Here is a 14,564-nt window from a genome sequence, read left to right on the forward strand (position 1 = left end):
ACGGTTAGTTCAAGGAGATGAAGTCAGAAAGGAGGCCGAATCGTCATCTCATCAGCTTGAGGGGCTCAGGATGGTGAGGAAGCTGTGAATTCCAATGAACTGGACGAAGTCCGGGAAAGAAATCACGGAGCACACTGAAGGACTGCTACTGGAAACTGGCATTCAATAAGCACTCACTATGTGCCAAGCAAAATCTTATGCCCATTTTACAGATGAGGAAACTGCGGCACACAGAGAGGTTAACTAAGTCGTCCAAGGTCACAAAGTTAGTAAACTGGAACCAGGAGTCAAATCCTAGCAGTCTGTCTTTCAAACCATGTCCTGAACTGCTGACTCTCCTGCCTCTTGGCCATTATGCATCATTCATTCATTCATTCATTCAACATGTGTTTATTGAGTATCTCCTATGTTCCAAGCAAGGTAGCAAGGGCCAGGCCTACAGTGACAAACTAGACAGATGTGATCTCTGCCCTCATGGAGTTCATTGTGCAAGATGGGGGTCAGGGGACGGATGACAGTTTACGAGTCATTAAAACCAGGTGCAATGGCTGCCCTAATGTGAGAAGTTGGTTGTGTACAGGGCACTGTGGAAGCCCACAGAAGGGGCACCTAACCCAGAGCATTTGGCTTCTAGGTAGAGACCTGCAGGACAAGTAGGTATTAATCCGGCAGAGAGAGAAGAGCAAGGTCTTGTGGGCAGAAGGAACAGCTTACGCAAAGGTCCTGAGGTGAGAGGCATACCACAGCCACCTTTCTGGCCAGCAGAATAGAGAAGCTCTGTGCTAAAGCGTCTGTGCCGCCATGTTGGAATCTGGGGCCCAGAGGGTAGGTGAACAGCATGCTAAAGACCTCTCCAGAACCATGCAAGAGTTAGCAGAGAACAAATGGAAGGTGCCATGACTCCTCATCTTCCACACCTCCCTGCTGTGGCCAGATCCGGTCATCCCCAGCGATTCCCGTCTCAGTGCTGGGCATCACCATCCAACCACCTGTGCAAGCCACAGTTGGGGCCTGTCCTGGACATCATTCTCTTCATCCCCCGCAGCGAGTGCCTCCTCAGGTCCCACCATTTTAGCTTCTCCACAGCTCTAGAACCCACCGCCTCCTCTCACTTCCCATCGAACTGGCGAGCCCCCTGGCCAGGCCAACATCATCGGTCACCTGGATGAATGCAATCGCCTCCTGAGTGTCAGCCATCACTTCTTGCTGCTGGCATGAGAATCTGCTACCCTTAGGGCACCTGCCAGTGCGGTCATTGGGGTCACTGCTGCAAGTATCACTACAGTCCTGCCACCCTGGGGGCAGGAGAAGATCCTTCTTCCCTTCACTCCCGTTCACATTTTCTGCTTGCTCAGCTCCAAGTTATGGAGCACCCCGGCCACTCTCCCTAAATACTGGGCATCACTCAGCCAGGTTACAAACTCTCTTGACCATCCCTAAGGACGTTCCAGAGGCTGAGGAGTAGCTGGAATCCCAGACGGGGGATAAGAGGCGCCTTGGTGGCATTGGGGTCAGGCCTAGGACCCAGAGAGGGGGTGCGAGGGCAGACGGTGGGGAGCACAGTGAGGCGGGAGGAAGAGGCGTGGGGTGCGGCTGGTGGGGGGGGGGACAGCGAGCAGCCCTCATCGGCAGGGTGTGGAAGTAGCGAGGTAACAGGCATAATGAAAAAGGCCATCTGTGGAGGCTCCAGATGTGCGAGGGGTGGTCATTTCGAGCCCAGAACCTGGGGGCCCCGGGCGTGGGCCTTGCCCCGCTCCACCCTGGGCTGCGCGGAACAGCACCCCTGAAAGCAAGCATTAGGAGGCCTCTGGCGGGGCTGTTGTACTTGGGGCGTTGATGTTTTAATTAGCCAGCAGTCATATTAGATGACTCAGGAGGGGACAAATGGGGAGATTAATATAGCAGTCAGGGGCCCTGCATGGGGGATGCAAATGACTTTTCTGAGTGGGGACTGAAAGGTTCTCGCTAAAAATGCACATTAGTGGCACTTGTGAGTTATTAAGCTGGGGACAGGGCACACGCAGGCTTTGGGCTGTGGCTACGCGTGTCCTCTTCTAGATTCGTGTCTGGGGTAGTCAGTGGAAGTTTTCAGGTGGCAGGAGACACGGGCTAGGTCTTGGTGGGCTCTGGGGGGGGGTGCCCAGATGCTTGCCCCTAAAAACAGACAGGAGGCTCTGAACACTTAACTGACTGCACCCTGTTTCGTTCTGCCCCCTCCCTCCTCTCTCTTCTCCAAAAAGTACATATTGAGGGGGGCGCCTGGGTGGCTCAGTCGGTTAAGCATCCGACTTCGGCTCAGGTCATGATCTCGCAGCCTGTGAGTTCGAGCCCCGCGTCGGGCTCTGTGCTGACAGCTCGGAGTCTGGAACCTGCTTCAGACTCTGTGTCTCCTTCTCTCTCTGTCCCTCCTCCCACTCATGCTCTGTCTCTGTCTCCTAAAAAATAAATAAACATTTAAAAAATTAAAAAAAAATACGTATCGAGGGGTGCCTGGGTGGCTCAGTCGGTGGAGCACCAGACTCTTTGGCTCAGCTCAGGTCTTGATCTCAGGGTTATGGGTTCAAGCCCCACATTGGGCTCCACGCTGGGCATGAAGCCTACTTAAGAACAACAACAACAAAAAAATAAATACGTATCGAACACCTGTTGTGTGCCAGCGACCTGTGTTCTTGGCCCTACAGTGGTCCCCCACTCTCATCCCACAACTGGGAGAAGCCTCATATGGTTGCGTGCAGAGGTTTGCAAACTGCAGCCCGGGGGCCAAACCTGGTCCCCTGCACATTTTTATACAGCCCATGAGCTAAGAATGGTTTTCCCATTTTTAGCCTGTTGAATAAAAATATAAAAAAAAAAGAGTAATGTTTCATGACACATACAAGGTACATGAAGTTCAAATTTCAGTGTTCATAAATAAAGTTTTATTGGCACATGGCCATACGCATTTGTTTCTATATTGCCTGTGGAGGCTTTTGTGATACAGCAACAGAGCAGGGTAGTTGTAATGGAGACCAAGATCATACAGCCCACAAAAGCCAAAAACATTTCCTACCTCTCCCTTTACAGAAAAGTCTGTGGACTCTGGATCCAAAGAATCGAATTCCAGTGGCTGAATGCTTCAGTTTATGTTACTTATGTCTCCAACTGCATTAGCGATCTCTCCCGATCATCTTTTAAAACAGCACCCCACCACTGATATTCCCTGTTCCCTTATCATGCTTTATTTTTCTTCAAGGCCCTTATCCCTGCCTGCAATTTATGAGTATATACGTTTCTGTAGGTGAATGCATACGTATCTATGTCTCTATGTCTTATACAGATAATTGGATATAGATACAGTTTTCTCTCTACCCGCTGTCCACTTAGCTCTATCTGCATATGCTACAAACACTTGAGGTCTGCGATGGACTGAACTGTGTCCCTCCTGAATTCATACGTTAAAGCCCTAACTCCCCATATGACTCTGTTAGGAGACGGGACCTTTAGGAAGTAATTAAGGTTAAAAGAGGCCATGAGAGTAGGATTGGTGGCCTTATAAGAAGAGGAAGAGACATCTCTCTCTTTCTCTTTTTCTCTCTCAGCGCACGCACAGAAAGGCAGAGTTAGGGCACAGTGAGGGCGGCCGTCTGCAAGCCAAGCAGGGAGCCCTCACCCAATGTGACTGTGCCGGCATCCTGACCTCTGACTTCCAGCCTCCAGAGCTATGAGAGATAAGTTTCTATGTTTAAGCCCCAGAGCCTGTGGTATTTTGTGATGGTAGCCCGTGCTGATGGATGCCAGGTCTAAATGCATTTCAAAATTATAGAGCCCCTCGAAGGCTAAGCGAAAGGCTTTTGTCTTGACTTAGTAGAGAAGGGGGGACCCTGGAAGCTGCCTGATGCAGGGGGGAGCTTATCAAAGCTGTAGTTCAGGACACATGACTGCAAGGGCTGCAGTGGGGAGAGGGTGAGGGCAGAGAGACCCACGTGCAGGTGGGAAGGCGGAACACAGCTGCAGCTGCAGGGGGGTGGGAGGAGCTGGAGATTGGGGTGCCAGCAGCAGCAAAGACAGCCTGGGGGTGTGAGAGGGTGGGAGGGCAAGGGACCAAGTCAACACTGACTCGCAGGTTCTTCATGAGTGGGAGTATGGCGAGCCTTCTGGAACCTTCTGGAGCTTTCTAGCAGAGATTAGGGAGTAAGGAGCAGAAGAGATGGCAAGGTGGAGGGAGGGGGGATTTGAAGGCAGGAAGACAGACACGAGACATCAGAATCTGGGAGATCTAGAAATAGAGGCTAAGCACCTTGCCCTCCCCCAACTGTGGGCTGTCACAGTCAGGGGCTCCCAGTGGGATGGGGCCAAGAGCTTGACAGCAGGGAGGGAAGCCCCTGGGAGACACAACATCTTAGGAACCATTAATGGGCTGAACTGTGTCTCTCCCATATTCATATGCTGGTGTCCTAACCCTCCAGCACCTCAGAATATGGCCTTGGGGCACCTGGGTGGCTCAGTCAGTTAAGGGTCTGACTCTAGATTTCGGCTCAGGTCATGTTCTTGCGGTTCATGAGACTAAGCCCTGTGTTGGGCTCTGTGCTGACAGTGTGGAGTTTGCTTGGGATTCTCTCTCCCTCTCTCTCCCCTGCTCATACTCTCTCTTTCTCTCAAAATAAATAAGCATTAAAAAAATTAAAAGAAAAAAAAGAATACGGCCTTATGTGGAGTCCTAAACAAGGCAATTAAATTAAAATGAGGTCATTCAGGTGGGCCCTAATCCAATATGGCCAGTGCCTTTATAAAAAGGAGAAATTTGGGGGCACCTGAGTGCCTAGTCGGTTAAGCATCTGACTTTAGCTCAGGTCATGATCTCACAGTTCATGAGTTTAAGCCCCGTGTCGGGCTCTGTGCTGACAGCTCGGAGCCTGGAGCCTGCTTCGGATTCTGTGTCTCCCTCTCTCTCTCTGCCCCTCCCCTGCTCTCTCTCCCTCTCAAAAATAAATAAACTTTTTTTTTTTTTAAATTTTTTTTAACGTTTATTTATTTTTGAGACAGAGAGAGACAGAGCATGAACGGGGGAGGGTCAGAGAGAGGGAGACACAGAATCGGAAACAGGCTCCAGGCTCTGGGCTGTCAGCACAGAGCCCGACGCGGGGCTCGAACTCACGGACCATGAGATCATGACCTGAGCCGAAGTCGGACGCTTAACCGACCAAGCCACCCAGGCGCCCCAAAAATAAATAAACTTTTAAAAAGAAGTGGGGAGGGAATTTCGAGGCGCGCGCGCACACACACACACACACACACACACAGAGGGAGAAGCCGTGTGAGCATCCCCAAGCCAATGAGACAGGCCTGAGGAAGATTCTCACTCGCAGCCCTCAGAAGGAAGCAACCTGCCAACACCTTGATTCCAGGAGCTCTCCAGCCTCCAGAACCGTGAGACAATACATCTTCTGTTGTTTAAACCACCCAGTTTGTCATGCTTTGTTAGAACAGCCCCGGCAACGAACCCAGCAGCTAAAGCCCAAACCTGTACGAGGCAAGTAACTTCTTACTCTTTGACTGTCAGCACCAGGGACAGCTTCTCCCTCCTGGGCCTGCAGCAACCCGCGGCACTTGGCTTGTCCCAAAACGAGGGCAGCATCCTGGGGCTGAGCCGGGCGTCAGGCCAGCCACCCTGGGGGGCCAGATGCCGCACGCCGTGCCCTCAGCTACAGCCTCAGGCAGCACTGTCGCAGCCTGTGGGCACCGCCTCCCCAAGGCAGCAAGTGTAACCCGGTTGTGAGCTGTGGCAGCTCAGGGGCCAGGACCACAGACCCGCAAACCAGCAGGTATGTGCCCATCTGTGCCGTGAAAAAAATTGCTACTTCGAAAACTTAACTGGGGCACCTCGGTGGCTCAGTTGGCTAAGCGTCCAGCTTCGGTTCAGGGCACGATCTCACGGTTCGTGGGTTTGAGTCCCGCATTGGGCTCTGCTGCTAGCACAGAGCCCACTTGGGATCCTGTCTCCCTCTCTCTCTGCCTATCCTGTGCAGGTGCACTCTCTCCCTCTCTCTCTCTCTCTCAAAAATAAATAAACATTAAAAAAAAAAGAAAAACTTAACCAACTGTGTTTTGTACCTTGGAGTATAATTTCCTTGTAGTGTATTCAAAGCGTTATTTCTAAAGTGATTCATTCTTTATAATAAGTCCACCGAAGCTTGAAATCGTTTATTCTCTACCCCCCTCCCCCCGATTCAACAGTCCATTTTCTGTAGAGGACGATTAAAGAAAGGAGGTACTCCAGAGTCAGACCATCACAGTTTGGATCCACAGACAAGGGCCTCTGCAGATAAGGGGTCTTTATGTTATTTTGTTGAGTAGATGCTTAAAGTTGCACTGATGTCGTGAGGCAACTAAATGTTATTAGACAACTCTAAATTTGGTCCCATTACCAGACCAAAATGTATCTGTGCATTATGAATTAATTTTAATGTTTATTTTATTATTTTTGAGAGGGAGGGAGAGAGAGCGAGTGAGCACGAGTGGGGGAGGGGTAGAAAGCGAGAGGGAGACACAGAATCCGAAGCAGGTTCCAGGCTCCAAGCTGTCAGCACAGATCCCGACTCGGGATTCGAACCCACAAACTGCAAGATCATAACCTGAGCCGAAGTTGGACACTTAACCGACTGAGCCACCCAGGTGCCCCGAATTCACTTTAAAAGAAATCTTGGAATTACCTTGTGGCCTAACCCCCTTCTGCTACATTGGCACCGTGTGCGTGTTTAAATGAGAGCATTAACTTGCTAAAGGTAAATATTTAAAATGCACAACAAGCTTGGTGATTATGTTTTGTCCTTTTTACCTTTTAAAATATCCTAGGACCCTCGGAAAATGGAAGTGGGTTGGGGCTCTATCGACCTCTAAGGATCTGCTTGGAGAACTACCAGTTTCCACAAAGAGGAGGAAAAGTGACTTTGACCGAACTTGGCTTATCTGGGAAAAGAATAGGAATATGGTTTGATGCGATGGATAAGCACACGGAGTGGTGTCACGGATTCCTGAACCAGACATCACTGTCGCACTGGAAAGCGCCAGGACGGCTTGCTTTGAATATACTCACTATTAAAACAAACAGTTAGCAAAAGACGTGGAAATTCCTGCAGGGCTGAACCCAAACCCCTATCAATTCAGGCCCCGCTTCCTGGCTCCTCCCTGGCTCTGAACACCTGGGGCGGCAGGATAGGAAGGCTGGTCTCATGGCTAAATGACCTATAAAGACCCTGAGGGTCACCAGCAGGTGACATCGTGGGTGGAGGGAAACAAGGTTTGGATTTGGCTGCCGCTGGGGCCTGACGAAGACTCTGCCCCACATAATTCCCGGAAGTATCTTTGTTGAGGCTGTTTTTGTCCCCTGTTTGAGGGCGTCCCTGGAACACTGGGTAACGTAACAGAGGGGGGTACTGAAGGCACTTTGGGGAAATCCAGCCTAGATGGTCTTATCCTGGTCACGAGCTGGAACCAACCAAGGGATAGCTAGTCCGATTGAGCTGGGGGCGATAATGAGTTCAGTAACAGTTTATCGCTTGCGATTTGGGCACCCTCCCACAGAGAGATTAATCTCCAAACACAGGAGTTTCCTTAAGTGCTCAGAGAGGCTTAGGGAAGGGAATACTCCACCGGCAGCCCGATGGAGCCAGTGTCTCTGGCTAACGCCCGCCAGGCAGGTCTGCGGGGAACGTCTGAGTGTGATTCTACGAGATTCCAACTATCACGGTATAATAACTGCCATGTGTGCGTGTATGTGATGTCTGTAGCTTGTCCCGGACATGGAAGTTTCCGGAGGTCGAGGCAACTATTTGACGGAAAGATGACGCCCAGGCGGTGAACTTCTCCAGGGCAGTGATCGTGTCCCATCTCCTTCCATCGTGAGCGGCGGTCCGTGAATGCCTATTAGGTGCCCGGCTGGGGCCAGGCCATTGCGCATCCAGGGGCTCACGGAATCCTCATGGTAAGCCCATTTTTCAGAGGAGAAAGCAGAGGCTCTGAGAGGTGCAATGACAAGCTTCAAATTAACGGCTGACAGGCAACAGAGCTGGGCCCGCAAAGCCCCCGCCTTCCCACTGCAGACAGGCTGCTCGCAGTGTATCATCCCAGAGCCTGGCCTCCAGCAGCGGCAGAAAGATACACACACTGCCTCGATCAACGATCGACGAGAACGACGACGGAGTCACAGAGGGAGACAGGTCCAGCTGTGTCACTCGGTGACTCCGTGGCCACTTACCTTCCCTTTCTAAGCCCCGTGGCTGTCATCTGTATAAGGGGGATCGTGCTTCCTGCCCCACGTGCCTCCCGTTAGCAATATAACAATTAGCAGTAAATCTACATCTGAATCAGCAACACGAGAATTAGCCAGATGAAACGCCAGCAAAAGCAGCGATAATAATCATGCACATTTTTGGAATGCTTATTCTGCGCCGGACCTTTAAGAATTGAGAGTGGGCTCCGTGGCCTGGGTTCAAGGCCCATTTCCATCACCCACTAGTCACGTGACCTTCATCCAGCTAACCCTCTGTGCCGCAGTTTAGTTATCTGTCAGATGGGGGCGATAGAACTTCACTGAATTGGGCTGGGGGTTGACGGAGACCACGGACCCGAAGCGCCCAGCACCGTGCCTGAGGTTGCTCAGCAAATATCAGCGACTATTGCCACAGATCCTGCCATTCCACACCTCACCTCCCCACGACTGGATGAATCTGTTAGGAAACAGAGCCTCGGTGCAGGTGCGAATTTGTTCTCTGTCCAAGGTCACCAGTGGGATGAGGCCCAAACCCAGCGGACCCCAGAGCTGAGCTCTTGGCCCCGTGCTGAGGGTGGGGAGTCTGAGGGTTCCAATGGCCACACCGCACAGGGTGGTGTCGGAATCCTCATTATTGTTATTTTTGTCCTGACATCGTGAACGCGCGGTGAGTCAGGGCTGACTTAGCTTTCCCTGTGGCAGGCTGGGTTGTCATCGAGAGGCAGACAGTTCTGCTGGTTTGCCTTCATTCGGATGCAGCCGGGGTGGGGCTGGCTGCCGCCTTTCGCCTTTCGGTTTTCAGCAAAGCCAGCACCTGCTGGCCAGCTGGGGCTTGTGCCTGAGTGGAGAGGGGCCCAGACCTCCTCCGATCGTCTCAAGACTGGGGATCCGCAAGCACTCCCCACATGCCTCATAATTTGGGGCTCCCCAGAGAGACTGGGATGATGCCGACGCGTACCTCATAGTAGAGAAGAGCTTCTCAACAGATTTTGACATTTTGAAAGCAGCCAGCCAGCCCCAGGTCCCCAGGGGTGAGGAAATGCCAGGCTCCGGATGTAGTACGGGCAGGGGGAGGGGGACTGTTCGATAAAACAGTCATCTCTCTGATTACCTGATCATCTCTGTCAGCAAGAGGCTGGAGAGACAGGCAGCAGGCTGAATAAGATGGGGGGAGGGTGGCAGTGGACATCCCACCTCCCCCAGGCTCAAGACCCTCCCTCACATCTACTAAGGACTGGACGACCAATGCTTAATTAGCATCTGAAAATAGACATTCTGCCCTTAAGGCGGACACCCTTTCCCCCTTTAGGAAAGCAAACCAGGCAGGTAAGGTGCTTAATGAAAGGGAAGCTGAGGGGCCCCTGGGTGGCTCAGTCTGACTTCAGCTCAGGCCAGGATCTCACAGTTTGTGAGTTCAAGCCCTGTGTCGGGCTCTGTGCTAACAGCTCAGAGCCTGGAGGCCGCTTTGGATTCTCTCTCTCTCTCTCTCTCTCAAAAATAAATAAACATTCATTTTTTTTAATTAAAAAAATAAGAAGGGAAGCTGAGAAGGGCTTGATTCAAATCCTGAGGTTTTGCAGGGAGAATAGACCAATGGCAGTTTCTCAAGTCACTTTCCCAGGATGGCATTTGCACTTAAGAGGGTTATTACGTAAAAGGGCCTTTAGAATGGTGTCAAAATTCAATATGTATCCCCGCTGGTATTAACGCTAAAGACAACCTCAGAGGTTCAATAATGATCCTTAGCAAGAAAAAAAAAAAAAAAAAAAAGGCAGTGTATGAGCCACTGCTATTCCTTTTACTAGAATACCTTTTCCTACTTCCTACTAGGCAAACTCCTACATGATCTTCAAAACCCAGCTCAAATGTCCCTTCTTTAGGTAAACCTTTCCTGATACCTGCTGAGGTATTTATGTTCCCCAAGTGTTTTGTGTCCCTTTGTGTTTTAGATTAATTGCGCTGTATCTGTGTCTGTCTCCCCACATTTGTCTGCGAAGGTCTTAAGGGCAGGGAGGGCCATGTCTACTCATCTTTGCTTCTACCAGAGCTGTGCACATGGCAGGCATGGGGTGAATGTTTGGTGATGGGTAAACTGATCCTTTTAATCCACCAGCACATGCCAGATACAATTAAAGATGAGAATTAGAATCACACCCAGTGTTCCAGGGACTTGGGTCTCACTGGTTATGCCCACTGCTGAACCAGACTGTTAGCAAGAGAAATAACCATTAGATACAGATTGACATTTCAGCCTCCTGAGACTGGTTTAAGAGAAGGTGCTTCTGTGGCTGATTTTACTTGAATTCGGACAAAGGAGAGAATCAAGAAGGATGAAGCAGACCTCACTATTCCTTTGGGGAGCTAATAGTCTTCTGAATCAGGAAGTTCTTTCTCTTGTCTAACCGGCATCTGCCCTGCTTCACTTGGACTCTGTTGCCTTTTGCCGGGTCCCTGGGGAAGATGCGGACCAGCTATGCTTCCACTTTCTGCTGTCTATTCCTGACTCACGAAGGCAGGTAGCGGCCGGGTCTCTCTTTGTGTTATTAACAATGCCCCACAGATGCCTAAAAAAGCAGCAAATGTGGGTTACAACTGGGAGGAAGGAAGCCGATCCCAGGAGCTCCAGGTAAAGGGGCTTTGAGCAGGTAGAGAAGAGACTAAGCACATACGCCGATCTTTTAGGACAGAACGAAGAACGTTATGTTTTTCTATTAATTTGCTCAGCCTGGGAAACATTTCTCAGCACTGTGCCTATGGAGATGTCTAGCAGGAGATAACAGGGCTGCTTCCTTTAGCTCTGGGGCTGGATTCCAATTTAACCAGGCGCTTGGATCTCTGTCCCCTTCCAGCTGTATTTCTGAGAGGCATACGAACACTGAGTCTCAGACAACTGAGCCAGGATGATCTCGCTGGCCAGTGGTTTTGGGATCACGGACGACACCAAGGATTTGCTCATGATAAAGGAGTGAATGTACATCCTAACCACTGCTGGTCTGTATCCCATGCGTCCAGGGGCTCCCAAATTCTAAAACTGCCTGGCTGCCTTCATCTCAGGAAGATGCAGTCTTTTCTTCTCTCTTTAGCACCTTCTCTACTTCTCCAAGCAAAGGGAATTGCCATTTCGAGGGGGCCCTGAGACAAGGTCTCACAGCACCTCTCCCTGATGGCTATGCACTGAGCACTTGAGTCCCCCACCCAAATTCATATGTTGAAAGCTAACCCCCAGGTCGATGGTATTGGGAGGTGGGGCCTCGGGGACAGGATTCGATCAGAGGGGTGGAGCCCCTATGGAGAGGATTAATGTCTTATAAAAGAGACCCCAGAGAGATGCCCCTTTGCCTTGTGAAGACACAGCGAGAAGACACCTGCCAGAAACCAGGAAGTGGGCTCTCATCAGGCACTGAATTGCCTGTGCCTTGATCTTGGACTTCCCAGCCTCTGGAGCTGTGAGAAATAAATACCTGATGTTCGTAAGCCACCCAGTTTATGGAATTCTGGAAATAAAGCAGCCTGCCTGACCTAAGACATTTGATCATTTCATCACAAAGCTCCAAAAACGGGGTGGTCAGCGGTCCTATTAATCACTCTTGCCTTGTTCCCAACATTGAAAACCCCACTACTCAGGCTTGGCGTTCGAGGTTATGGCTTTCAAGCTGTGACTCTCTAACCGAGGTGGACAGCATAAAAGGAGATGGCTCTCGTCCTGCCACTGCCCCGATTTCGGCAGTGACTTTAAGGGTCTTTCTAGTGGGGTCAAGGCTTCCTCTGCTTTGTCTCTGTGAGTCAGATCTCGGGGGTTACTGCAGACCAGCGATTATAAACTCCCATACCTGGAGGGGACCCAGGTAGGAAGCTAAGGTAAATCAGCAAGGCAGCCTGGCTAACTTCAAGACGGATGTATAGTAAGCATGAAAGAATATTCTTCATTGTTGTAAGACACGAAATCTTCCTCGTGTTTCCTGAAACATATAAATCTCTTGGTCTAACTCTAACCACTTATCACTTTGTGCCGCTTATCACCAAGTCATGGATGTGAAAATATTTCCCTTTCGTCCTAAGAAAATGAACAGCATTGATGTTACAAAAGGTGACAACAGACAACAGCCTTAACAAGAGGGATGTGATATGGAGTAGCGGGGATTGAGACAAACTAGGGAGTCCTTGCTCTGTCTAGAGGGACAGCTGCTGCTCAGTCCATGCAGATTATCGTCCCGTTAGAACACAGGCTCGAGGTGGTCAGATTGTCCACATTTTGTTAAGAGAAGCTGTGATTATGATATTTATATAAAATTGCAAAACACCGGCAGTAGATTCAAAGTACAGATATAAATTTCTCTTAGGACGCTAGAGTGCAGACCTAACACTTCATGTCCATAGCCTGGATCTAGCCTGAGGCTGCCTCTTTCCGTCCTTCTTATTTGTCTTGGGAGGGTCTGAATTATGCCAATACCCCTTTATTGTAAGTTAAAGAGAATACAAGGAAAAATGCTAACTTTTTTGTTCATTTAATCATGAACGGAAAGTAGTCCCCTCCTGCTCACAGAGTGGCCCTGACTTTTGAGGACAGCATAGCAGAAATCTACGATGCTGTTCATCTTCCAAGCATTCAGAGGTCACTGCAAGAGAGAGAGGAACTGGCCGGTGGGAGCACGGCTCTGACCTACCGCAGACCCGTGACATCCTTATCTTCCTGGCCAGCTATCAGCAGCTGAGGAAAGCAATCCCCACTGAGGCTCTGGAATGTCCCATCCTCCCCTGAGGCTACACAGAGAGGCTCTGGGTCGTTGCTCAGGTGAACTGGTGGTAGTGAAAGGTGCCATCCACATACACGCATCAGAAGACAGAATTTGGCAACCTGCCCGATGCCGTCCAGGGCTTGAGACAGATGGAGAGAAGAAGGTGGCCTGCTGAGTGACCTGGGCCATCTCCCGGTTCTGACCTCGCATTTGTCATTCCGGCCTATACTTTATTGCAGTGCAGAGGCTGGGTGGGAAATTCATATGCTTTAATGGGGTTGCGCTGGCCTGGTCCGTTAGCTACCCGAGAAGGTAACAAAAAGGCACTGCTGATCTCTGGCCAAATCTATCCGTGCTCAGAAACAGTATTGACTCAGCTGTCAAAACACATCTCCGCAAACTGGCAAAGACCGAAAAATTCGGTAATACGTTAGGTTGGCAGGGCTGTGGGGAAACCACCACTCTCCTGCTTGGCTGGTAGGTTTGGGACAATCTTTACAGTGAGCAATTTCTCAATGTCTGCCAAAACCACAAATGTATGTAATGTTGGACCCAGAAATTCCACTTCTAGGAATTTATTCTATTGAAAAGTCTGTCCATGTGCCACAGCAAGGCATTTATGGGATGTCACAGAAAAATACTGGCAGTGACTGAAGTGTCCATTATGGAGGATGAGCTCAGTAAGTACGGCGGAGCCGTGCGATGGAATATTATACAGCCATGAAAAAGAACCAGGACTCTCTTTGCCCACTAATGGGGACTCATCACCAAGATACGGCGGTAAGTGAAAAAAGCAAAGTGCAAAGCAACATGTATAATGTGCTCTCACTTGTGTGAAAATAATATGTGTGTGTCTTCGTCAGTCTATGCATAAAGTATTACTAAAAGGACCACAGAAATGATGACTATTGCTTGCCTCAGTGGAGGGAAACCATGTGGCTGGGATTAGGGGAGAGAAGAAAACTTTTTACCATGTGTCTTTACCTTCTAAATTTGGAGTGCAAATGGCATGTGAGTGCCTTTCTTGGTGGAAACAGAATTACATTTGAGGTACAGCAAGATTACAAACAAAACAAAACAAAGGCAAAATCCATATCCCAGGATACACACTCCTGGCCTCAACGCCCCTCAGCCATGGTGGCTCATTTCCATCCCCACATGGCTGGCCATTTGGCATCCCTCCCCCCATCTTCACACCGGAGAAGGGCCACGGACCGCGGGTAGAGTGTGAGAGCCACTTACCTGCTCCTTCTCTGAATACGGGTTGTTGAGGACGACAGGCACGTGGCCCTTCCCCCACAGGTCACTGAAGACTCGGTCATTCTCCACGCCCAGGGGCAGTGGCTTGTGTGACTTGCCATCCATACCTCTGAAAGGCAAAGCAGGGGAAGTGAGAAAGGCGAGACATCAGGAACGACAGGCCGGTTGCCCTGCCCTCAAAGTTCCGAGTCTGTATAGAACCTCCATGGTTCACCCACGTGACTCTATGTAGAGCCAGCAAGCTGTGGGTACCCAGCGTGCCCCTTGGTAGTATCGCCAGCAACACGTGGGAAGGCAGCCCCGTCGTCAAGCACAAAGCG

At 50.3% G+C, this 14,564-nt stretch overlaps 1 protein-coding gene across 3 annotated transcripts in view; it reads right to left on the reverse strand.

Moving 5' to 3' along the window:
- NOS1 (nitric oxide synthase 1) overlaps window positions 1-14,564 on the reverse strand; it is a 181,940-nt gene that overhangs the window by 55,468 nt on the left and 111,908 nt on the right. For all 3 annotated transcript variants that reach the window (XM_086681787.1, XM_086681788.1, XM_025933618.2), the window contains exon 3: window positions 14,227-14,353. In XM_086681787.1, the coding sequence (XP_086537913.1) occupies window positions 14,227-14,353 (127 nt within the window). The remainder of the gene's footprint in view (window positions 1-14,226; window positions 14,354-14,564) is intronic.

Source organism: Puma concolor, chromosome D3, assembly GCF_028749965.1.
Source record: "Puma concolor isolate L17-30 chromosome D3, mPumCon1.1.hap2, whole genome shotgun sequence".
NCBI classification, from domain to species: Eukaryota; Metazoa; Chordata; class Mammalia; order Carnivora; family Felidae; genus Puma; species Puma concolor.